This window comes from Felis catus, chromosome C1 (genome assembly GCF_018350175.1).
Source record: "Felis catus isolate Fca126 chromosome C1, F.catus_Fca126_mat1.0, whole genome shotgun sequence".
In the NCBI taxonomy this organism is placed as follows: Eukaryota; Metazoa; Chordata; class Mammalia; order Carnivora; family Felidae; genus Felis; species Felis catus.
Window position 1 is genome coordinate 93183031 of NC_058375.1, and position 26246 is coordinate 93209276.

Here is a 26246-nt window from a genome sequence, read left to right on the forward strand (position 1 = left end):
CGCGGTCCGTGAGTTCGAGCCCTGCATCAGGCTCTGGGCTGATGGCTCGGAGCCTGGAGCCTGTTTCCGATTCTGTGTCTCCCTCTCTCTCTGCCCCTCCCCTGTTCATGCTCTGTCTCTCTCTGTCCCAAAAATAAATAAAAAATGTTGAAAAAAAAATTAAAAAAAAAATTATTCCTTAACAGAGAATCAAAATTTAAACTATTCAAATATAACTCTTTTTTTTTTTTTAATTTTTTTTTCAACGTTTATTTATTTTTGGGACAGAGAGAGACAGAGCATGAACGGGGGAGGGGCAGAGAGACAGGGAGACACAGAATCAGAAACAGGCTCCAGGCTCTGAGCCATCAGCCCAGAGCCCGACGCGGGGCTCGAACTCACGGACCGCGAGATCGTGACCTGGCTGAAGTTGGACGCCCAACCGACTGCGCCACCCAGGCGCCCCTCAAATATAACTCTTTTAATTGAAGATACTATTATTCAATTTTACCTAATCATTAATGCCTAGGGCTTTTATTTATTTCCCAAATCTTCCCATAATTCTTTATTTTTTTTAAATGTTCATTTATTTTTGAGAGAGAGAGAGACAGAGAGAAAGCAAGCACGCGCACGAGCACCAGAGGGGGAAGGGCAGAAAGAGAGGGAGACAGAATCTGAAGCAGGCTCCAGGCTCTGAGCTGTCAGCATGGAGCCCGATGCGGGGCTCAAACTCATAAACCGTGAGATTGTGGCCTGAGCCCAGGTTGGAAGCTTAACTGACTGAGCCACCCAGGTGCCCCACCCACAATTCTTTTTTATAACCTAAAGACCAACGTATACTTCCCTCTAACTCAGCGTAGGTAACAAAGCTTCTTTCTAATCCTGTGAGCCTCTGGGCCCTACTACTCAGAGCAGCTGGCATGTGAGGAAAGTGCCTTTTCTTTGAACCCCAAATGAACCTTTGACCACATAAGATTTGGTACGGAAAGATAATCCAGTAAGTAATATAATCATGGGAGCTGTAAAAAACAGAAGAGTCTCAGAGTGCATTGAAAAGGCTTTTATTTTATTTTTCAGTTGGGCAACCTCCCCCTATTCAGGACTCATCTTAATCGAACTACCCCCTCCCCTCCAAAGCAACACGTGCCTCTTGGCTGGCACGTTCAACAACATGAGTCACTTCACAGCAGCCAGGCCAGCCCAGGGGGAGAAGCAACGAGGCATATTTAAAGTTTCCACCTAAACTCTGGAAAAGGTCTCACTTCACAGCAGGGAGGAAATAATTAATATTCAAAATGACCTTGGCAAAAACAAGAAACAACCAAACAAAAACGCTGCTGTGCAACATGAAGCAAAAGAACCTTAGTAACATGAGACTATCAGAAACAAATAGCACTGCCCTCTGGTAAAATGTATGTTAGGGGTTTCTCACAAGACTAGACAAGTATAGGATGAAAAGGGCTGAGTCAGATGGTAGTAGGTATTTTAACAGTGACATTTAGCGATACTGTTTCTGTTTTGGTTTTGGCTGCCTTAAAGTAAACACAAAATTGAAAAGCAAAAGGATGGGAAAAAAGAGTCATGAAAATACATTTTACTCCCCCTGGGTATGACTCATGAACCTGTCAGGAACAGTTCTAGCCACACGATTAAAGAGCAACATAGAGAATAAAAAGTGAATTCAGAAGGCAAGCAAATAAGTGATGCAGACAATAGGGATAGAAGGTAGTTCAACCTGGAGGAGGAAGAGTTTAGTAAACAGCCTTCACAACATGGCTCTTTGGAATCAATAGGAGAGGATTTGCTACCAAAAAATGAACTGGAAATCAGCACCTTCTATGACACATACATGTGTGATATGTATCACAGCAGCATTAGTAATCCTGAAAAAATTAGCTACAACCTGAGTTTCCAAGAGGATAGTGATCAAGTAAATTCTGTCAATCTAACAAAAATGATGAGTTACCAGCAGAGGGGATATGAAAAGTATCGTGGTATGAACATTCACCAATCAGAATGGGTACAGGCTGTGACATGAGGTGTTAGTAAGACTTGCATATTGGCAGCGGCAAGGGGATGTGTGCATTTGTAGAAGCCATGGAAGCATCTGGGGGCAGGCAATCACTTTTTACCAACTGGCACAGGAGGCTTTCAAATTCATTTTAACAACTGGTACAGCAGTGCCAGAACAGGCTGGCTACGAGCCATCCCTGGCTGTTGGCACGGCAGCAGCTGACCCCACCAAGTTCTTACTCCGCGCCAGCCACTGCAAAGCATAACTTGCAACAGTTACCATTGGTAATGGTAATGGTCTATGATGACCATTGTTATCATCTTTCTTTTACAGATGACAAAACATTTAGGGAGACTAAATGACTTGTTCATTCTGCTTGCAAATAAATGATAGTGCTGAGATTCAATCCCAGGCCTATTTGCCAACAGAATCTGGCAACTTTACCCTGCACCATGCTGCTTCCCAAGACTACGTGGCCATATGAATAATATTAAAGGGGAAAATCAAGATAATAAACTGCAAATAAGTTAAGATTATACCTTACAGTGAACTTTTTTCTTTTAAAATTTCCAAATGTCTTATAATACGGTTGTATTCCTTTTATAATGAAATGTAAATTGGTAAGAAAAACTGTATTATATGGAAAGATTTTATGACAGCAAATTTTTTTAAACACTAGAAAGAGTTACAAATTTTTTAAATGTAGTTTTTCCTTTCCCAAACAGGATACTTTTCATCTGTCTGAAATGTTTCAACCGCTGTTCTAAATGAATAAACAAAATCACCTATAAATTATAGCCCTTTCTAGCACTGGGGTTCTACAATGTGTTGTCAATCTTTATCAAATAAAAAATAATATCAGCCTAAAAATTATAGAGAAGCCAAGACATGCATTCATTCAATTAGTATGTACTGCTTGCCTCCTATGAGTCAGCTGTTTGGCTGGTTGTTGGAGAACCCCGAGTTAGTCAAGAACCTTGCCTTTATGGAGCTTACAACAATTCCAGATGGCAATTCCTTCTTAGCAAATTTTTAAGCCAACATCACTGTGTGGAAGGGCAGAGAGCACTGGCTCCAGGCTTAGTAGCAGCAGTCAGTGATCATGCCTACTAGGGAGGGGAGGGTAGGTTGATCCATCTCAGAGCTTCAACATGGGTTCACTCCATGTTGAAGTGAATGCCAACAGTCAAATAAAGAACACTGAGAGAGTACAATGCTCCCGGGAGCCCTACAGGTAGTTTTTATGTCATCTGCTGGGATGTCATATTCTTTAGGTCCCTTGGGGAAAAATGGGATAGGCACAAATGACTGAGAAGACAATCAGCAATTTCTGAGAGTTGGCTGGTCTTGAATCTCATAATTAAGGGAAAGAACCTACTATTTAACCAACCTGTATCTTTGAAAAGACAACTCTAAAACCTTGTGAATGTCACAGTATAGGTTATGACTCCTGAACATACACTGCCAGCCACCATCATTACCAATGTGAACACTATTAGGCACTTGGGTTAGGTCTGACCTGAGGACCTCCTCCTGATCTGGAAACAATCTGTTTAGGGCTTAAAATAGGTACCCATTTTTCTAAATGCTTGGTTATTTACTTTGAGAGAAAGAGAGAGGAAGAATCCCAAGCAGGCTCCGTGCTATTGAGTGCAGTACCCGATGCAGGGCTCGATCCCATGAATCGTGAGATCATGACCCGAGCCGAAATCAAGAGTTGGATACTTAACCAACTGAGCCACCCAGGTGCCCCAGTATCCATTTTATTGTAAGATAAATCACATTCACTTAGGAGGTATAGTGAGGACTGTAAAAACCATTTCAGGGACATAAAAACCATTTTGTGCTATTGCAGGGATATAAAAAATCATAATAAATAGAAAGGTGGCTAAAGTCTATGCTACTTTCCCACAGATAAATACCCATTTAAATTAACAGACACATCCCTATGGACTCTTCCTTCATCTTCCTTTATTGTTTTGCCACTCAATTATGTCAGCCTAATCTCCTTGGAACTAGATCCCTTTTCATATTTCTTCAGGTCGTTAAGTAGGCACTCAGTGTGCTGAGTGTGACAGTCTGGTGAAAATTTAAGATGCCTAGAAGATCCTTTAAATCAGCTTTGAGACTCCATCAAGTCTATAAAAGTAGATATGCTACTCAGCCAATGCCCCAGCCACATGTTATACATCTCACCTTCGATATAGCTTGGACTGTCCAAAAGTCATAATTACCAGTGGTACATGGAAGGTAGTCAAGACTAGAATGATCTGGGAAGAGACAAAAGCATGCAGTCAATAAGAAAGATAGTCTAATTACATGTCTGCATGTGATGGGATTAAATCAACATCTAAGAGGCTGCCAACAGCCCTGGTCTGTAGTAGCCTGTACTGTTAATATCAGAAAACCAAGACATACCAAGTTACTAGGGCTCACAATGATTCAAGATCTCAACTCATTTTGTTGAAATGGTCCCATCACATACACTTGTAACAGTGAGGCAAAAGTAATCAACTACACATTATAATAAAGGAAGGGTTTAACCACTTTGTATCTCTATTATTGTAAGATATTCTCAGGTAAAGATCATCTCTCTTCCTGCTTACAGAGCCTAGAATCGTACGGGCGCTCTAATAGAAGTCACGGTGTCATATACATCTGTCCTTTCCTTCTTCTCCTTGCTGTTATTTCTCCATGAAGGTAATTTTTTAAGTAACTATTTTTCTAGACAAAAATATGCATGGAGAGAAGATTCTGACAGATTAGCACAACAGGCTAAGGAGTCTCAGGTAGCCATGTAACAAGAAATCCTGGAGATGCCAACTCTCTTAGATAAATGGATAAATCATGGAAATTGGCATACAACCCAAATTTTAGAAGAAACTAAGACATGATTAAAGAGACAGTCTACCAGAAGTTTTAAAATTAATTACAGTAAGTAATTTGTAGCTTGCTTTTCAACATCAAAATTATTTCTTTTGGTTCCTGATATAGCCATCACATGCCTAAATGCTACGATACGTACATTACCAGAATCCCAGAGGGTATGAGCTGTGGTCCCTGACCTTGTTCAGACAGCAGGGCACAGAGCCAGGTAACGTCAAGCCTAGATTCAAGACCTGAGGCCACCCTCAGCACACCCTCCTACTGGGAGACTGTCTATACTAGCAGGGATAAGGGGCTAAAGAACTCTCCTTTCACGCCCCTGATCCTGGCAGCGGCTTCTCTGTGGTGGGGAAGGGACAACAGAGGGAGCTGAGCAACCATGAGCCCATGGGCGCCACAGTCCTTCAACACTAACTGTGGGAAAGGACACAGGAACAATACAGTTTGGAGGAAAAATGCCAAGATGTGCAATGTGCAGTTTTCCGCTTCTACACAGGGGTTTTCCCAAGTATTGTGAGGCTCCCGTCTCAGCACATGGCACTCTCCTTTCTCTCTCTTCTTCTTGCTCATCTTGATGCCAAGCAGCCACCAGAGACTAAAATGGTGTCTATCTTCCTATTATGGAAGAAGGCGGTCACAAGATGCTTCCAGTTCTAAAGCAAAACCAAACCAATCATCGTCCTGAAAGTCGGTACCGCAAACATGCATTTTCTGCAACTGAAGTTGGAGACTATTTCAGGAAGTAACAACATTCATTGCTTAAACTCCTAAAATCGACATCTTCTTGCTACGCTGAATTAACAGACTCAAAATACTACTTACCCCAGTGCCATCTCCAACCCAGGACAAGGATACTGAGACACTGAGATCATCAAACACATGCTACAAGGAAAAAGAAAATTCATTTAGAAATGACATCTGTCTTTTGATCTTTGACTTCCTTAAATAATTCAGAACACTATTACTTTCAAAGTAATTCAGTTCATAATTATAAGGGGATACAGATTCCCAGAACAAAATTTGGGAGAGACAGGACTGAACTACTTAACCCAAATTACAAACAACTTGGACATTTTAATTCTCTCTCATACAAAGTAAGCCAAGCAGATGAGTTTTCTTACTGTACCAGATGGGGAGATGGAATAATCTAATTGCTTTCTCCAACAGGACTAAATATAAAGATACAGAAAGTATTCTTAGGATGCTTTAAAACAAGAGATCACAGCCCACACTGACAGATATAATTGTAACCCAATCAGCATAATTTACATTTTTCAAGGCAGCCTTCACAGTACAGCTGAGCAGTTAATAGCTGGATTCCTTTGGCTCCTAGGTTAACTCACTGACCCAAAATGACAAGGGACAGAATCAAAGAGCCAATGCCCTACTTCACCTTTATTTAGTGATGATGATGATGATTATGATAGAAGAACAATCTTAACTGTCGTGGTAAGAGTGAGGAGAAAGAAAAGGGAAAGCTGGTGTGTTAATTCCAAGATATGGTAAGCATGTTAGACTATAGTTATAATCATCATCATAGATGCTTTAGGGTTTTGGTTTTCAAATACTTTCTTTATAAAATAATACATATCCGTTATCGAAAATGTAGGCAATAGTAGGGAGGTATGATAAGGAAAATATAAACCATTTGTAACCCTATCGTGCAGAGATATTCAAGGCTAACATTATTGGTATGATCTACTAGTTTCTATCATTTTTTAACTGAAAAAGAAAGAATTCCAAAAAGGCAACAATGGCACTTGGTAAAAATTTCCAACCATACACAAACATATACAGTTAATCCTTGAACAATGCGGGGGGTGGGGGGTGGTCAGGGGTGCTGACCCCCTGGTACAGTCAAAAATCCGCATATTACTTTTAACTCCCCCAAAACATAACTACTAATAGGCTACTGTTGACTGGAAGCCTCACCAATATCATAAACAGTAGATGCACACATATTTTGTATATGCATTATATGCTATATTCTTATAATAAAATAAGCTAGAGAAAATAAAACACTATAAAGGCAATCATAAGGAAGAGAAAAATACATATACAGTACTGTACTCATCAGAAAAAATCACGTGTAAGTGGACCCATGCAGTTCAAACCCATGTTGTTCACAGGGCAGATGTATAGTAAAAAGTGAAGATACTTCCTCTCCCTCTGCCACATGCCCCACCACCTCAAGCCCCACTCTCCGAGCAGTTAATTAGTCTAGTATTTAGTTCTACTAAATGGTGACAATTATGTGCTTTTCTCTTACAAAGACATATATCTTATTAAGTTTTTTCATCTTAAGCATGCCCTGCCTTTCTGAGTATGAGCAGTTCCTTAGAAGCAGAGGCTATAACTTTATACTTGTTGGTATTCCTTATGCCTACCACGATACTTTACACACTCAATAAGCATTTGTTGAAAATGATTATACGTCCTTCCCAAACCACCAACTCAGTCTCAAAATAGAACATGTCTATAAATGGTGGGAGGCCAGCCGCTTGGTCACTCAAGCCGCTACCCCAACAGAGAGGTCTGAAGAGACAGGACTCAAAACACTAACTGTTTTGCTTATCTTCTAATTTTCTTTCGTGGTTCTCCTGAAAGGGCTTCTGAATTCACCTATGCTATTTCCCCTCTGGATTGTAAGTACCTTTGAAGTCAGCAGAAGCTCTTGTACAATTTCTTGTACAATCAGTGCCTCACAGAGGGCCTGACTAAATGCTGGTTAACTCTCAAATGCTCAGGCAGAGCTTCTCACAGCCTCTGCAGAACAGAAAGGCCATTCATACATGTAAGCTGGCCAAGCATCTGAGAAAACGTAGGGCTGCTAGAGACATCTGGAACCAGAAGCTTAAAAACTGACACAGCAATGTGTCTTGTAAGATACTGCACACAGAGCAAGACAGCATGTTCTCTTGAGTGAGAATATAGTGTCTGAAATTACATCAATGAGCTCCTTGAGGAACAGGAATATCCAGAGCTACCACAGGCACCAGAAAGACCACATGGCCTCACAGTCATCTAAACATAGGCTATCTTTCCAAGGAAGGCTCTGGCCCCCACAACTGACTAGGATACAAGAAAAATTCCACCACCGGAGTCCTGGCTATCTTGATCAGGCCACAGTATAGTTAGTCTTGAGCCAATCATGATCTACAACTCTCACTTTTCAGACAAAGCTCTACACACCTGACCTAGTCAATGCATTACTCACATGTTCCTGTTGCCCAGTCACAGAAGAAGGAGGATTATTAGCTATCACTAGCAACTCCCAGCTTCACCTGAACAACTCAAAGGATGGCTGACCTCATTTATCATCCAAAGAGTTCCTCTGGAAATACAGGCCAGGTTTATTAACTATAATTGTGGTCTTCTGCTACCCTTAACCTTCCCTCTCTTCCCTTCCCAATAACCAATTACATTTTACTTTTGAAAACACATACACTCATTGAAAAACACCCATCCATCCATGGCAGAAGCAACTAACTTTTTTGGGGGGAACAGGAATTATTTCTCATCCTGTATGAGGACCAGGTTCCAGTCTTTAACATTCTCATTCTAGTGAAAGTCAAAGACAAAAATGAAATCAGATCTAACAACAGATCAAACCTCAGGTGGAAAGAAAAGGTCATATGGAAAGAAGACAGATCCAGGAGCGTTGGGGGACCAAGAGCACAGATACAATCCTACTCCTGCAAAGAGAGAAAAATTATGGATGGCCAGGAAAGGGTGGGCAACCTGGTCATGGTTAGGAGACAGAATTCACAAGTGTTGGCAAAAGGCCATCAGTTCATATGGTTAATCATTTATCACACTTGGTACAATGTATATGTCACCCTATGTTGCAGTGGCATCTTAAAATGTTTCAAAATATGTGTTACTTTTAATTACAGCAACAAGAACCTTGTCTGCCTCCCTCACTAGACCTGAAGCCCATGTCGTGCAGGGACAAAACCTTCATTTTAGGAACTAATATACTGCATAGCATATGGACAGCACTCAAAACATCCAATTCATTTTCTTTAAGAACTATTTGTGGGGACGTCTGGGTGGCTCAGTCAGTTAAGCGTCTGACTTCAGTTCAGATCATGATCTCACAGTTTGTGAGTTCAAGTCCCGCATGGGGCTCTGTGCTGACAGCTCAGAGCCTGGAGCCTGTCTTCAGATTCTGTGTGTCTCTCTCTCTTGGCCCCTCCCCTGCTGGCGCGCGCACGCTCTCTCTCTCTCTCTCTCTCTCTCTCTCTCTCACACAAAAATAAATAAAAAACATTAAAAAAAAAAAAAAGGAACTACTTGTAAAGCTCTGAAAGGGCAATGATGAAGTGAAAAGGCCAGACCCACTTAATTTCTCTATGATGGGAAGGAGTATGAACTGTAAAGTTATGTTCTGAGAGGATTTCTGCCTCTGGCCAAGGTGAAGTCACAAGGTCCAGATTTGCCTTCCCACCTGAAACAACCCCCCCCCCCCCCGCCAAAAAAACCCCCCACAGAATATGTAAAACAATAGTTTTCAAGACACTGGATCTCAAGGCAATGATCCCAGAGACATGGGAAACAAATAAAGGCCTCCCTGGCTTACTGTATGGGAAGAATTTCCAGACCACAGTGCAGGGGAGGGAAACTCAGGCAGAGCGCAGAGGTCTGAAGGGATGAGCTGATAGTCTGGGGAGGCCACAGAGGCTGGAGTTCAGTAGTAGAGTGCTAGAGAGGCAAGAGCTGGACAGAAAGAAAACTCTGGAGATCTACAGATGGAGGCTTCCCAACCACCCTGCCAAGCCTTCAGCTGAGTCCTCATCAGTGCATGCGTGTGAGGAAGCTACCTGAGACCAGGGAAAGATCCACCTGAAAGGACTGAAGGAGACCATATGTGGCCCTCACCCAGGAGCAGAAATAATTCCTGCTCCCAACAACCAAAGGAGAAAACCTCATATTTCACAAGGAATTAGAGAGAATACTTGGAAAAACTCTACTTCACCAATGAAGAAAAATTAACCCTTGTCTAAATGCTGTTCTGGTCTTGCCTTAAAAGCTTACCAAAACAAAACAAAAAAAAACAAGAACAAAAAAGGACCAATCCCTTTCCAAGGAACCTAACTATGTGCCAGACCAAAGTTCAAGATATTTATAGGAATATAAAAATATCTAGCACTGAAGAAAATAAAATTCACAATATCCAACATTCAATCAAAAAAACCAGACGTGCAAAGGAGCAAGAAAACAGGACCCATAATGAGAAAAATCAATCAAGCTGACCCAGAAATCACACAGATAATAGAATAGACAAGGACATTAAAAGAGCTGTAATTATACTCCGCAGGTTCAAGAAGTGAGAGAGTAGATTGAGCATGCTAAATAAAGGCACAGAAGATACAAAACAGACTGACATTGGACTTGTAGAGATGGGAACTACAGCGTCTGGGATGAAAATTACACTGGATGGCATCTCCAGGAGAGGAGGCGCTGCAGAAGAGGACACGAACAGACTCGAAGCCCTACCCATGGAAACCATCCAAGTGAGACACAGCCAAAATGACCGGAAAAATGAACAGAGCACCACTGAGCTATAGAACTTCAAGTAACCTAATATATATGTAATAGGAGTGTCTGGAAGATGTGGGGGGTGGGAATAGAAAAAAACCCTGAAGAAATAAAGAGCCCCGAATTTCCCAGATTTAATGAAAAGTTATCAACCCAGAGAGCTAAGAAGCTCACAAATCCCAAGCTGAAGGAGCACAATGAAAACTACACCAAAGCACATCCTATTCAGAATGTTTAAAACCAGTGATAAGAATTTTAAAAGCACTCAGAAGAAGAAATGACATTACATACAGAAGAACAAAGAATCAGTAGACTTCCCCTTAGACACAATGCAAGCCAGTGGATCAGCATCTTTAAAGAACTAGGGGAAAACTGTAAAGATGGAATTCTATACCCACTGAAAATATTTTTTAAATGCAGGTTTTAGAAAAGGAAGGTTCTTCTCTTCTGAAATTGTTCACTGCCCCTCAGTACTGTATGGTGGGTGTTCCTTCTTGACAGCCACAAGAGAAGGACTACGCCAGTGCAAAATCCCACCTTTCCATGTAAAACCAACCATTCTGGTTCCTACTTATCGCAGTTTACATGATCTCTTCCTAGATATTATTCTCACAGCACTTCTAGATGTTGCTGGTACTATAACTATTTACATATCTGGTTGCCTCTCAAATTACGCTAGGAATTCTTAGATGGCAGGCACTGCGATCTGGTATTACCCATCAGGTATAGCACAAGGTCTTATATGTATTAAGTGCTCCACAAATACCTCATAAAAGTCTATTCACAAACTCTTGCTACCAACATTATTGACCTGTGCGTAATCTTCCTTCTACCATGATTGCCAACATTTCAGTAAATAATGGCTAAACAGGGTTTCTCCCTACACCTCTGCCAGCCAGAGCACTGTGGCCACTAGGATATGTTCCTGGGTGCTCACACCTACAATAGGGACCTCACTCCTCTTTCCCTTTATAGTTAGCATCAACTCCATATGGCCCAAACTGGTAAAGATGCCCTGAACACATCAAAGTGTTTGGAGACACTGGCCAGGGGTAGACTACACAGAAGAGAAATCCAAACATTTGAGTACAAAGAAACAATGGTCTGCATACTGAGATTTAAGCAGGGCTTACAGAGGTGGGAGCAGATACAAGCAATAGCAAGACGGCACGGGAATGTTGTTGCGCGGTAGAACACACACAAAGATACGTGTAAGCATTCTGAAAAATTTCAAAGGATAACACAGATAGCACATTAATACCATCTATAGTAAAGTACTGAGTGTGCAGTAGATGCTGTAAGTGCTTGTTAAAATAAATAAGAATTTTAAGATCAGGATAGACAAGTTATGGTAAGAATAGAAGGAAAATAAAAATACGGAAAAGGAAATGTGAGAAGAAAAGTACTTCTGCTTGAAATACCCAAAGAAAACAGAGACGAGGCCACAAGATTACGTGCTCAAATAGGCAAGGTTTCCAATGGTATATACAGCTGAACTTAATCAACCCATAAGTTATGGCTCAATTGTTCAAATCAAAGCAAAGTTAAGATGAATAAAAGAAATATGAGCCGAGGACAAAGCTTTGTGGCTATAAAGAAGTGAAAGGCAGAATAATCCCTTTAAGAGGAGAAAACCCCAAACCTTCAGAACAGTATTACCAATGAATAGCCCACAATATTAAAATACTGAACATATGAAAACATGTAGGAGTCAAGAAGTCCAGCCAACAGAAGGTAGAGGGAATGTCTACCTCAAGCACTGTTGCAAAAACGATGTTACGTGTTAGCTGTATGCCTGACAATTGAAACGGAGAAGGTGGGGAGAATTGAAGCATGTTTTATTTCTGGAAAACAATAGCTGTGTTGCTCCAAAGTAGTATGCCTAAGAGGTAGATTATTTAGCACAAAGAGAACATGATCTGGCCACTTCATATTGCTAAGCACTCAGCCAAGTGTACAATCTAGAAGCAGGCCAAAATTAAGGGAAACCATGTAAAAATGCTATCTATGTGATGAGCAATCCAAAAACCAGTATCCAGTGGGACCACAGAGTAAATACAGTAATTCAGATTACTTAATCATACCCTACAGAAGGAAGCTCAGAAACGAAGCAGTTTAAGACTGGCTATGTAAAATGTCAGTCTGATTCTATCAGGAGCAGGTAAGCATGAAATTTGCTACTTCTAGAGACAGACTTATTAATCTCCTAACACAGTTACTGGCACAGGAACAAGACAGATCAATGGAACAAAACAAAGTCCAAGACTGGACAAGGTTTCTTTTAGTGTATGATGAAGCTAGCATTTCAAGTTAGTGGTACAAGTGATGGAAAAACTAGCTATTTGGAAAAAATAAGCTGGATCCCCAAAACCCTTCTTAACCCCACTCCCAAATAAATTCCACATACAGCCAAGATTTAAATACAAAAAGTCAAATAATCAAACTCCTAGAAAGATGAGTGACTATTTTTAATCTCAGAACGAGAAGACCATTACAAAAAATGATACAAAAAATGGAACCCGTAACATAATATAGGGATTACTTTGACTTTATATAAAAATTTTAATGGCAAAAATACCACATAGCAAGTTTGAAAAATGTCAAAATTATTTGCAACATGACAAAGGGTTACTATAGAAAAGAGCTGTCAAGTCAATAAGAAAAAGACAAAGGCCTCAAAAGAAAATAGGGAAAAGACACAAACAAGCAATTTACAAAGGACAAGGAAACAGCTCATAACATATGAAAAGCTATTCAATTTCACGAGTAATCCAAAGGAAATCAAAGAAGAATAATGTGATGGCGTTTCCACCTTCCAGAAAAGCTCAACAGAACTTATCCAGTGAGGGCACGGAGACCAGGCACCTGTGTGCACTGTCCATGGGAGCATATCAACTGCTACCACTTTTCTGAAGAGATGCTTGGTGATGTGAATCAGAACTCATGCCCATACCCTGTGACCCAACAAACCCAATCTTAGGAATTTATCATAGGGGGTAATTACACATCTTAACAAAAGATGTGTTTGTACCTGGGTGTTTACCACAGCTAACAACTACTGAGCACTTCCTACAGGCCATCTCCATTGCAAAGCATCTTCACACATTATCATTTAATCCATATAACAATCCCATAAACTATCACTGCATCTGTATATTCTAGGTGAGGGATTAAAGCTTTGTTAAATAAGCTATGGTGTGCAATAAAACAACATACCAGGTGCTGCTGAAAATGTTTCAGGTAGTCACTGACATTGCAAGGTACAATATTCCTAACGTGTTGAGTACAAAGCAAGTTATGGAATAGTGTATAAAATCCTGTGTGCGTATTAATGGATAACAGACATCTGGAAGGGGGTCCTTCAAAATTTAACAGCAACTGTCTCTAAGTGGTAGAATTTATGGTGATACTTCTTTATAGTTTTTCTGGATTGACTGAATTACTCCCCACCCCACCTCCAACTATCAGGAATCACTTTTAAACATACAACTATAGAAGTTATTTTTATTTTGAAGAAAGAACATATAAAAGGGTGGTATAAAAAGTACACATAGAACATATCAGTTTATTCTTCTATTAATACTGGCTAATGGGGTGTAACAGAAGGTTACAGGACAGGTCAGAGAACCCCGGACCCCCTGTCACACTAACATGGGTGGTCTTGATTTGAGGTAGACTCCCTAATACCACATCTTAACATCATTATTCACTGACATACTCACAGTCTTCTGTTCATCACCTGTTGAACAGTGATTTCTAGTGTCCCAGATGGTACTGACAGCCGTTTACTGCCCCCAGTAGGGAAGCTCTGGGCAGCAGGGAATCGCTGGCTGGCATTTATAACCAAATTGGTTTTCAGGGATTCATTATGTTAAGAGAGTAAGGGACAACTCGTAACACCTTCTCTGAAATACATCCACCTTGAGAGCTGGCGGTAAGATTTATCCATGCATTTATTGCCTACCATTTTAAAGCCTGAGGTCCACACATTTTAGAGACCATGAATTACCACAAATGTCCATTTCTCTGGTCCTGTGGCCAACTGCTAGTTCCACCTGGAAAAAGAGAAAGGCCACAAACCACAACATTCTTCAGGGGGGAGAACTTTGTCTTCACATCTAATTAAACCAGAAGCCTAATTACTGTTGCTATAGCTTGGAGAACTTAAAGTTAGTCCTGACGGTCACTGTAGCTTGGAAAAAAAACAAAAACAAAAAAACAACCACTTGGTAATGAGAAACTTCTGCCTGTCTTTAGTTACACACCTAATCAAAAGTAAAATACTGGAAGAACCAACACTGGACAACCAAGTGTGGGTCAGGTTCACAGGGCCAGGCCCAGATGAAAAGGCACTTGCAGATGACCCAAATGTCCTGCCATCAGGAACCATCTCTCTGGCTAGTAAACGAGGGAATGAATCCCATGATGGCATCGTTCACACAGATTCCTTCTTGTGACAAGTACATCTGTGTGTCTACCATGGGCCATGCCCTATTTGGAGCACTGGGGAAACAGAAGTAATAATACACATTCTGTGCTTGTGGAGCATTTATACCCCCAAACACACCTCCTACAGAAGTCTAAAAATGAAGGCGAAACATGCTCGACCTTTAATCTATAGACGGCAGCCTGTAATAGTGAAAATAAAACCACAAAAGTGGGTGCAAAAGCCCAGTCCAGTTATTAGCTGGTTGGAAAAACAGGCACAAATTATTTTGTCTCTTGGGCATCCATTTCCTCCAGAGTAAAACTGAATTATGCTCCTTCACTCACTGGAATAATAAGAATCAAATGAAATAACATAAAAAGGCAAGGCCCTGGTGATTCCATAAAAGCTGGGAATTTAAGATTCAGGCTTCCAAACCCCAACTAGGGAACACAGGGACAGAAAGGACACAGTGATGTCCAAAAGAGGTCTGGAACACAACTTAGGTGATGCTCTCGCAGGCAGAGAGAAAATCTTAACAGAATTCAGTTCTGTTAAATAAGGCGCTGCAAGGATCATAAAACATGAGCTAAAAATAAGATCACAAATGTTCCAGTTCTCATGGAGACTATTCTTAGAAATGAAACAGCTAAACACCAAATATTACACAAGTTTTCATACCTACTCAATTATTCAGAGTCTTCTGCAAGGCAGGATGATACACAGGAGAGCAATGGGATAATATTCAACCTGAATTTTATTTCCAGCTCTGCTGAAAGCTGTGTGGAGCGTGAGCGACACAACCTAACTTCACCACCAAGGCAAGGGGGCTGGAGTGACATTTCTGCTAGTTCTTTAAGATTCTATGACTCATCAATAATTTAACCGCTCAGTTTGCTTTTCCACTGGTGTTTGTTTAAACAAACAAATTCAGCTGCCTGCTCCATAACACTCTAGTGTTGCAAAGGGGGGGGGGGGTGGGGGGTGGGCAACAGCAACCTGCGTTACACAGAAGCCCCAAAGAGCCGAATGCTCACTGGAAGGAAGCAAGGGAGACTTCTGGTGCCAGGGTCTGTGCAGTAGAAATCTATGCATTTGACCTCTAAGATAAACCTGCAGACCATCACTCTAAGTCAATTTGCTAAAATGGTCTAACATTAGGAATCCATTTTCTTAGTTTACAAAAGAAGCAAATAAAATTTGGGGGATAGTGTATCTCAAGACAGGATCAGCAGCAAAGAGGAACAGGATATTGCAAGGGGTCTATCACTTCTGTAGGAAAAAAAGTAAACTTCAACGAACAGACAACGGGCCGTTCAAAAGGGGAGAAAACAGCTCCACATTCTCAACAGCTCTTGAGGGCATGAATGCCACACCATATTAAAATAATGTGAGGGGTGCCTGGGTGGCTCAGTTGGTTAAGCGACCAACTTCAGCTCAGGTCATGATCTCACCGACCATGAGTTGGAGCCCCGCATCGGGGTCTGTGCTGACATCTCAGAGCCTGGAGCCTGCTTTGGTTTCTGTGTCTCCCTCTCTCTGCCCCTCCCCTGCTTGCACTCGGTGTCTCTCTCTCTCTCTCAAAAATAAATAAACATTAAAAAAAAATTTTAATAAAATAATGTGAGTGGTGGGGCACCTGGGCGGCTCAGTTAGGCGTCCGACTTGATTTCGGCTCAGGTCATGATTTCCGGGTTCGTGGGTTCAAGCCCTGCATCGGCTCTGTGCTGATGGTGTGGAGCCTGTTTGAGATTCTCTGTCTCTGCCCCTCCCCTGTTCGTGCACTCTCTCTCAAAATAAATAAATAAACATTTAAAAAAAATAACAAAATATGGGAATGCAAGCTGGCGCAGCCACTCTGGGAAACAGTATGGAGGTTCCTCAAAAAACTAAAAACAGGGGCGCTTGGGTGGCTCAGTTGGTTGAGCATCTGACTTCAGCTCAGGTCATGATCTCCCAGTCCGTAGGTTTGAGCCCCGCATCGGGCTCTGTGCTGACAGCTCGGATCCTGGAGCCTGCTTTGAATTCTGTGTCTCCCTTTCTCTCTGCCCTCTCCAGGTCGTGCTCTGTCTCTGTCTCTGTCTCTCTCTCTCTCAAAAATAAATAAACATTTTTTAAAAATTAAAAAAAAAAAGCAACTAAAAACAGAACTACCCTACGACCCAGCAATTACACTACTAGGCATTTATCCACGGGATACAGGTGTGCTGGTTTGAAGGGATCCATGCACCTCCATGTTTATAGCAGCACTATCAACAATAGCCAAAGTATGGAAAGAGCCCAAATGTCCATCGATGGATGAATGGATAAAGAAGATGTGGTATATATATAATGGAATATTACTCGGCAATCAAAAAGAATGAAATCTTGCCATTTGCAACTACATGGATGGAACTGGAGGGTATTATGCTACGTGAAATTAGTCAGAGAAAGACAAATATCATATGATTTCACTCATGTGAGGAGTTTAAGAGACAAAACAGGTGAACATAAGGGAAGGGAAGCAAAAATAATATAAAAACAGGGAGGGGGACAAAACATAAGAGACTCTTAAATATGGAGAACAAACAGAGGGTTACTGGAGGGGTTTTGGGAGGGCGGGATGGGCTAAATGGGTAAGGGTGTTAAGGAATCTACTCCTGAAATCATTGTTGCACTATATGCTAACTAACTTGGATGTAAATTAAAAAAAATAAAATTAAAAAAAAAAAAAGCAAATAGACTAGAGAACCAAGAATGAAAAAGAGGATACAAATGAGGAGACAATTGCATGAATCTGGGTGAAAGATTACAGTGGCTTGAAATAGAGTGCTAGCCAATGGAAATGGAGAGAAGTAGATGGATTTAAAGTGTGTCTGGAATCAGAAAATACAGTATTTGCTGATAGATTCTACATTGAATGTGAGAGAGAAAATCAAAAATGACTTGTACTATATTATAAAGAACTTCAGCCTTTTGTGGTCAACCACTGAAGGGACATTTACTGATAATCCTTAGTACCTGGAGAACTTGTATTGTGGGGGGTACAAATAAAAGTAACTCTAATGCTTTAAAAAAAAATAAATAAAATAACAAAATAAAATAATGTGAGTGGTGGGATAGCATAATTTAATCTCTTCCTAAATGATCCAGGGTCAAACTATTGACTAAGAAGGTAGAGAAATATTTTAGAAGAGTTTCCATTAAACAAAAACAAAAAATCTCTAGCATTTAAAAGGATAGGCTTAGTTTTTGAAAAATTCACTTTTATGAGATAATTCAATTCTGATTATGCCCAATAAATGAGCTAAGTTTCAAAACAGTTAGCATTTACTTTTTACATCCTAGTCCCACTTCGAAGACAAGACAGTGATAAGGGATGGGTCCCAGCTGCCAGCCACTCCCCAATACAGGTGGGGGCTAAACCCTCACAGCCTCTGCTACAACCACACGGGCCTTCTTCCAGATCCTAGGGCATACCAAGCTCTTTCCAGCCTGAAGCCTTTGAACATATAGTTCTCTCTGCCTGGGATACTCCTCCTGATAAAATTCTATTCATTTTCAAGTATCAATTTAAATAATTTCTCAGTAAGTCCTTCCTAATGCCCCCAGAGTAAAAGGCCCTCTGTCAGTTATTCTCCTGTAGTTACTTTTGTTCTTGTGGGTAGTTACTGTACTTATAATTATGTATTTGTTTAATTTTCATTTTTGTCCTGCTGGTTCATAAAAGGAGGGATCTTGTCTGCTGTGTTTCACCATCACTTCCCAGGACCGATGCCTAAGTTTTGGAAGGCGGGCAATTAGCGACTGTTAAGCACAGAAAACCAGTAATGGCACTGAAGTTTAACTGAGCGCTTATGATATATAACGCACTACTACTTTATAGATGAAGCAGTGGGTTCAAAGAGGTTAAGTCATTTGTCCAGAGTCACAGAGTTTGTAAGCCACAGAGCAAAGATTCAAACTCCTGACTCCAGACCACACACTGCAGTCTCCCCCAGCACTGTATGAGGCAAACGTGGTGAAAGAATCGTGCAAGTATCGCTCCTACCTTTAAGAAGTTTATAATGTGGGGAATAAGAAATTTAATAAATGAGAGTGAATACAAGACAGAATACTACAGTTAAGTGCTAGATCACACGGCATAGTTAAATGTGGTAGGAAAGAACAGAAGAAAGCACCTAGAGCTAGAAGGGCATTCAGATGGGAAGAAAAGCCACGCGCACAAAGATGGAGAAGCAGCCTAGCCCATGATGAGCTCAAGGGACTGGTGAAAAGGTCGCACTAACTGGAACAGAGGGTTAACAGAGGCCAGGAAGTGGTGAAATGTTAGCCTAAAGAGATATGCACATAATAAAAAATAATTCCATTGACATTCTGGTCTGCTCTGCTTCCCGGCAAAGTTCCTGAGAAGTGCTGATCACATCTCGTTAATATTTCTTAAAAGTCCACAGAAGATGGCACAGTGCAAAGCTAACAGTGGCTGCTCAGTTACCAAATGAGGGTGAAACAGGCAAGGTGCCATTTCAGGGCTGTCAACTTGAAACCATGGACGCTAACTCTAATAAACTAAAGCTTAATGAAAGAGAAGTAGCTATGAAATGATAAGTAGTCTTATTTGTTCTAATTGTGAATTCCTTAAAACTATAAGTAAATAGCTATATATACTTGAAATTAATAGAACCCAATGAGCCAGTAGCTGATGATGGTGGGATTATGACTTCCCCCCTTTCATCTTCCATAGCTTCAGGAACGACACTTTGGTCAAATAATCTCTCTCTCACCTTATACCCTTTTTCTTAAAATCCCAAGTCCAAGGACATAGGTGGTACATATTTCTTAATCCAGATTTGGTTCCTGTGAGTAGCCATAATAACTCTCTTAGGAATATTACAGCTATGAAAAAAAAAAAAGTTAAGTGCATACCCAAATATTTGAGCATCTAACTGGAATGCATCAGAAGCTGTGTGGAAATAATCATTATAAGATATGATAATGAATACACACTATATCCCATGTCTCATTTTCTCTTCACAATGACCCTAAGACACAGAGAGTAGTCTACCCATTTTATAGACGAAAAGACTAAGGTTCACTGAGATTAATCTGCCCATGATCACCACTGATGTTTGAATCCAGCCAGGTCTGACCTGAGATCATGTTCCCTCCTAACCACTGCCTCAAAAAACTGTCGATCATATTAACAAGTTAAAATTTTGATGTAATCATGAAGGTTATAAAAAGAACACATACGCTTCTCATATTTCTGCCAATCTTGACTCACTTTCCTTCTTGCCACCCCCGCCCAAGCCTGTCACCCAACCCTGCCAAGTGATAAAACCACCTCATCTCATGTATCTCCGCTTATGCACGTGTTCCCCTGGAGTTGGTATTTATCAGGATCATTTGGTTGACATTTGGGCCTGTGGCCTCAAGAACAGATCAACAGGCTTATTAAGAAATGACATAAACAACACATATATGGTACTTCAAGGTGTTCAAAACATTTTCTCTTCAAAGCCTCTGATAATGCTCCATTTTATATGATGGGAAACTGAGGTTTAAAAAGGCTGACAGGTGCCTGGGTGGCTCAGTTAGTCAAGTATCCAACTCTTGGTTTTGGCTCAGGTCATCGTCTCACAGTTTTGTGAGTTCAAGACCCATGTTGGGCTCTGTGCTGTAAGCGCGGAGCCGGCTTGGGATTCTCTCTCTGCTTCTCTCTCTGCCCCTCTCCCACTCACATTGTCTCTGTCCTCAAAAACAAATATAAAATAAAAAATAAAAAGGCTAATTGAGTTCTGCTGAGGGTACAATGACCTTAAGGAGCAGAGAAGAATTCATAACTATATGACTTACATCAGGGGTCTATAACCTTGCCTTATCCCTAAAGCAAACGCATTGATTTAAAATGTCTCTATGAAATACTTCCAAATGTAGCACCACGTTGGGACATCTGTGTTCTACTCTCAGTTCTTGGCCCACATGCAAGTAATTTAGCCTCATCAGTAAAAGAGATATGACCAGCTAATTAGCCTAACAATCTATGATTCAAACTGTTTAGCACATTATCAGCAAGAATTCACCCTTATGCTTGTTCACAAATGTTCAGAACAGAGAAATCTGTTCCTCGGCTTCGTCTTATAGCTCCTGGGTTTCTCATGCCTTGGGTCACATCCTCCTCCAATAAGGTCCAGGAGTCCAGGAGTGTTCCTTAGAACCTTCAGCACTTCAAGTATAAAAGGTGGTCTGCACTGCCCTCTATTCCATTCTCCTGTTGGACGCATTCTTCAAGACCACAGCAATGGTCGACTTCTAAAAAGGATAACTCTTCTTGGCTCCCCATTTCCACCTCTGGTTTCTCCACCTCTAGCCCCCTCTCTAGCACTAAAAGATGTAAGTCCCAACACAAAATTCCCTGCCCAGACACCCCCTCTCTTTCCTCTTCTCATCCCTGCCCAAGAGCTACCTTTTTTTGACTTTTCTATATGTTCTTCTGGAAAGCTTAGATATACTCCTCATCTCTCCATTGACCATTCCCTGAGCATATGTTGGATTTCCCTCCATCATGCCTTTACAGATCTCCTTAATAATCACCTCCATACCTTGATTCTCTCTTCATCTAGGAGGCCTTCCCAGACCACCGCACTGTAGTGGTCAAGCCTTCTTCAAAAATTCTTCCAAACTCTCATCAAGCCATCTCTGAACACCTAAACCCTTAAAGTAGCACCAATGAGGATATCTTTAATGTTTACCTGTGATGATGCACAGGCCTGAACTCCACTATACAGTTTAGTAAGTGCTTAAATGAATGACATCCACATAATACGTTTAACAAAACATTTTGATAGAACTTCATATTTGACCCTCCAAATAATCCTAAAGCTGCTTATCTAGTTTATAAACTTATAAAGGTCACAGAAGTTAAGTGACTGTCCATGAATCACATAGCTATAAAGCAGCAGAACAAGGTCTCAAATCTGGGTATTGAGATCTCTCTTTTGAATTTTGTATACAACATATCTGTAATTTGAATCCCTTTGACAAATAGTATGTACCAGATAGACATTTGATTGAGTCATCTTGTCTGGGAAGTATGAGGTTCATCAAAATTTTTCTTCCCAGTTCAATTCTCTTGATTCTTCAGGGTGATCTTACTGTTGAACAGACTTACAAATTGGCTTAAGTACAATATTAGAGCTTAGTTTCTTAGGTAATACAGGAAGAACAAAACTCTTAACAAAAGCAAGTAAGAGAGAGATAGTACTCAAGCCCTAGAAGGGAAAAAAAACATACATTTCTTCTGATGAAAAAAATCAAGTCAATTAATCACACATACATTTCTAACTAGCACAGGACTGAGTATACTAATGGTAAGCTGACAATCTTTTTTATTAATTTATTTATTTTTGAAAGAGAAAGAGAGAGGGAGAGAGCAGGGGAGGGGCAGAGAGAGGGGGGACAGAGGATACGAAGTGAGCTCTGTGCTGACAGCAGACAGCCCGATATGGGGCTTGACCTCACAAACCGTGAGATCATGACCTGAGCCAAAGTAGGACACTTAACTGACTGAGCCACCCAGGCCCCCTGGCCATCTGTTTTCAAATACAAGCAGTCAGGACAAAAAAAAAAAAAAAAAAAAAAAAAAAAAAAAAAAAAAAGCCCCAGTTTTGGCAAAGTACTGTAGGGAAGGAGAAAAAACAAATTTACTATTATATATTTACTGGGTTTGCTTTTGGACTATCCAAAAGCTTTGGTTAGTATTTGCTTAGCATTAGATTCTTCAGGCAACAAAGAATGATAAAGAACTACCCCAAAAATAAACAAATCAAAGGTCTTTCATAATTATATGAAAAAAAATACTCCTGCTATCTTTAACAACACTGGTATTTCAGTGAAGCAAGCTCTGGAGGTGGTAACAAATTACCCCCAGATGTGAAATCCCAGGCTATGTTCAAGTTCAACTGTGAAGCAGATCAGCCGCAATTTGCTTCTAAATTTGGAATCAAGCAATAAACATTTGTGATCACCACCTCTGGCCTCCTCCTCTTCCATATGAATCAGAATTTTTTTAGACATTTTAAATCTAATCCAAAATTTCTCATGTTGTAGATGAGGAATTGAGGGCTAGAAAGTGAAATGCAAAACAGAAAATAAATTACAGTCACAGAAAACTTTCTCAGCAAAACACCACAGGCTCTGAATGGAAGATTCTGTTTTTACTGTGGTTTCCTGAGACTAGGGTTGAGAGTAGAGTAGGGAAAATAGCCTCAATCTTTAAAAAACAAACAAACAAAAAAAAGAACAACAGAAAAAAAACCCTTCACATGTCCAGCATTCACTTAAAAACCTCTACAGATTTGAAGGGTCTGTCGTGAAGATCCACTCGACCCAGCTAGCTCAAAGATATATATTACTAACCCAGCTTTGATTACAGTCACTATTAGAACAACAATACAAAACCTGTCTAAAACTGACTAAAATTGACTAGCATGTTCCTCAAGGCCCATTTTACTCCTCAAACCCATTTACATAAAGATCAGTGACATGGCTACCTAGACAATGGGAAAGAACAAATTTTCACCAAACTTTAAAAAATGTTTATTTATTTTGAGAGAGAGAAAACAAGAGTGAGCAAGTGGAGGAGGGGCAGAGAGAGAGAGAGGGAGAGAGAGAATCCCAAGCAGGCTCTGCACTGCCAGCACAGAGCCCAACTTGGGGCTCAAACCCACAAACTGTGAGATCATGACCTGAGCCAAAACCAAGAGTTGGATGCCTAATCGACTGAGCCACCCAGGCACCTCAATCAATTTTCACCAAATTTTTAAAAAAGAGTAAAAGATGCAAAAGAAACACTGGTTACAAAAGGATAAGAAGGCAACTGAAAACTTTTTTGGAAATTTACAAATGCACTATTTCAAAATATTTTTGGAGCTACTATCATAGCACCTTTTCCTTAAAAAGCTGTATTTTTAAATTAGATGTTAAATTTGATAGTTTTGTGTACGCTAATATTAGCTTCTAATCACCTAAAACATTTGAACGTCATTTCTTCAGTCTTAAAACACAGTTCACTTTCTGTAGAGACAGAACTTGAGGGGTCGGGGTGCACAGAAAGGGAGGGAGAGGAGCAGACATTACTCCTACCGACCACTACCACTCAGTGTTAAGCATTGCCCTGATGTGATGATCACACAAGGATAACAGGCCAAGTAGGACAAAGTTGGGGAGCACAGTCTCTGCAGTCACCCACTGAGAATCCAATGCTTGCTGGCAGGAGCCGATTAGAAATCGGCAGAGTGCAGAAGAAGCTGCTAATAGCCTCCGTGAACCTGACACGAAAGATCAGATCAAAACAGCAGGATGGAGAGCCTATTATTATTATCATTACAGAAAGAAAATAACCATTAGAAATTGACCAGAACATGAGCCTTCTCCCAATTATTTCCACAAACAGACAAGAGACTCAGATTTCTAATTAAAAATCACTAGGCACAGAGCCAAATATTTGAGTCAGCAGAGAACTTACCTAATTGTCACGCTGCATTCCCTCTCAGCCACTTGTCCTGCCTGGGTAGCTGTCTACCCTCACCCCAGCCAACCTTCAGATGAGGACTAACTAACCTTTCCCCAGATAAATATACTTCATTGAATCTGCTGATACTTGTAACTGAAATCCCCAATGCATACGGCATGTTAACAGCCATTAGGGGTTAAAGTTCTGATTAGTATACTGCATGGGAGTAGAATCCCATGAGGATTTTGCTCATTCTGCTCAACCAGGACCAAGAAGGAAATCCTGCAGAATTCCTATTCTTTGACCCCCAAACAAATGGGTGGAACAGGACTCAAGAGAAGATTAACTCGAGGGTGTGGCTGGGAATGCCGGGGAAGGTAGTATGAAGAGAGGTTGAATGTTGGAATAAGTGAGGCACTTAGAAAGTTGCAGGGGAGCTAAAGGCACTGACCTTCAGATTTCCGGGTGTTACAAAGATCCACGACAGGCTAGAAGTGGCAGCTCCTTGAACCTCCAACAGGCACATTCAGTCCTGTCAGCCTGGACTCGGCCTTGCCAGCACCAGCAAGCACACACACACATTCTTCTTAGAGCTGACATACACACAACACAGTCTCTCCACAGGGCCTGTTTACTTAAGAAACCAGATGCTTTGATGTTGGGGTAGAAGTTGGGAAGTTATGTGTAAAGAAGTAGTTAATGACAGCAGCAGAGGGAGGACAGAGAAGGAGCAGCAGTTTTCTGGCTTTTAATCATAACTTTTGAAAGTTTTAAGGAAATTATCAAATGGTCTGAACCCAGGAATGAGAAGGAAATTATGTCAGCAACCACTGTAACTCTGGCCAAGGCATTTCATCTGTTTCTTTAAGACAGTTTTCATGCCTAACCTCAAAGGGCTACTTATAGGAGGAATGTTTTGAAGCAATCCAACTTAGCAACCAACATTAATAAAATCTATGCTTGCTCAATTTCTCTCATGTACAAAGGTTATACATGTCATGAGCATTCCAAGCACTTAAAGGAAAGAATCAGTAAAAAGGGTGGTATGAAAACAGTTTTGGGTTAGAGGCAAAAAGGGTATTTATTGAGCCCGAGTTTCAGGTCATTAGGGCACAGGTCTCCTAAACCAGAACAGAAAAGTGCTATCATGGTTTAGAACTACCTTGCTTTTTAAGGAAGATGAAACACCAACATATTCTTATAAGCCAAACAAACCATGGGTCCAGGAGATCTGCTAACCCTTCTGAGGCTTTTCATTGTCCAGTCTGAATTATCTTTTCCTGGTATCATTCAGCACACCTTGAACATTTTTAGGGCATTCTCATATACTGACTGTATGGATTAATGTGGTCTAACACGAACAGCACATTTTAGCAAATAAGAAGAGAACCAAGAACTTCTGATTTTCCTTGGGAAGGGAATCCTGTCATCTTATGAAAAACTACTCTAAATGGCACTTTCCCAGCTGTACAAAAGTATACAATATCCCTGATAAAAAAAAAGTTGTTTTGTCCTGCTGATACTTTTATCTCACACTATTATAGTGTGAGATAAAATACTAGATCCCCAAATACTAGATCTCTTCAATATAGTTCAGGAAGATTTATTATGACTTCTGAAAACAGAGAAGCGAAAACCAGAACAAACCACTATGTAACAATTCCTGTTAAGGAGGTGAATCTCTGGGGCACCTGGGTGGCTCAATCGGTTAAGCCATGACTTTGGCTCAGGTCATGATCTCACGGTTCGTGAGTTTGAGCCCTGCGTAGGGCTCTGTGCGGACAGCTCAGAGCCTGGAGCCTGCTTCGGATTCTGTGCCTCCCTCTCTCTGCCCCTCCTCCACTCGTGCTGCTTCTCTCTCTCTCTCTCTCTCTCTCAAATAAACATTAAAATTAAAAAAAAAAAAA

The 26246-nt window shown here is 40.7% G+C and overlaps 1 protein-coding gene across 3 annotated transcripts in view; it reads right to left on the reverse strand.

Annotated features, from left to right (window-relative positions):
• SORT1 (sortilin 1) overlaps nt 1-26246 on the reverse strand; it is a 68123-nt gene that overhangs the window by 39441 nt on the left and 2436 nt on the right. For all 3 annotated transcript variants that reach the window (XM_023258962.2, XM_023258961.2, XM_045033251.1), the window contains exons 2-3: nt 5702-5761; nt 4190-4263 (exon numbers count right to left, since the gene is read on the reverse strand). In XM_023258962.2, coding sequence (XP_023114730.1) covers nt 4190-4263; nt 5702-5761 — 134 coding nt within the window. The remainder of the gene's footprint in view (nt 1-4189; nt 4264-5701; nt 5762-26246) is intronic.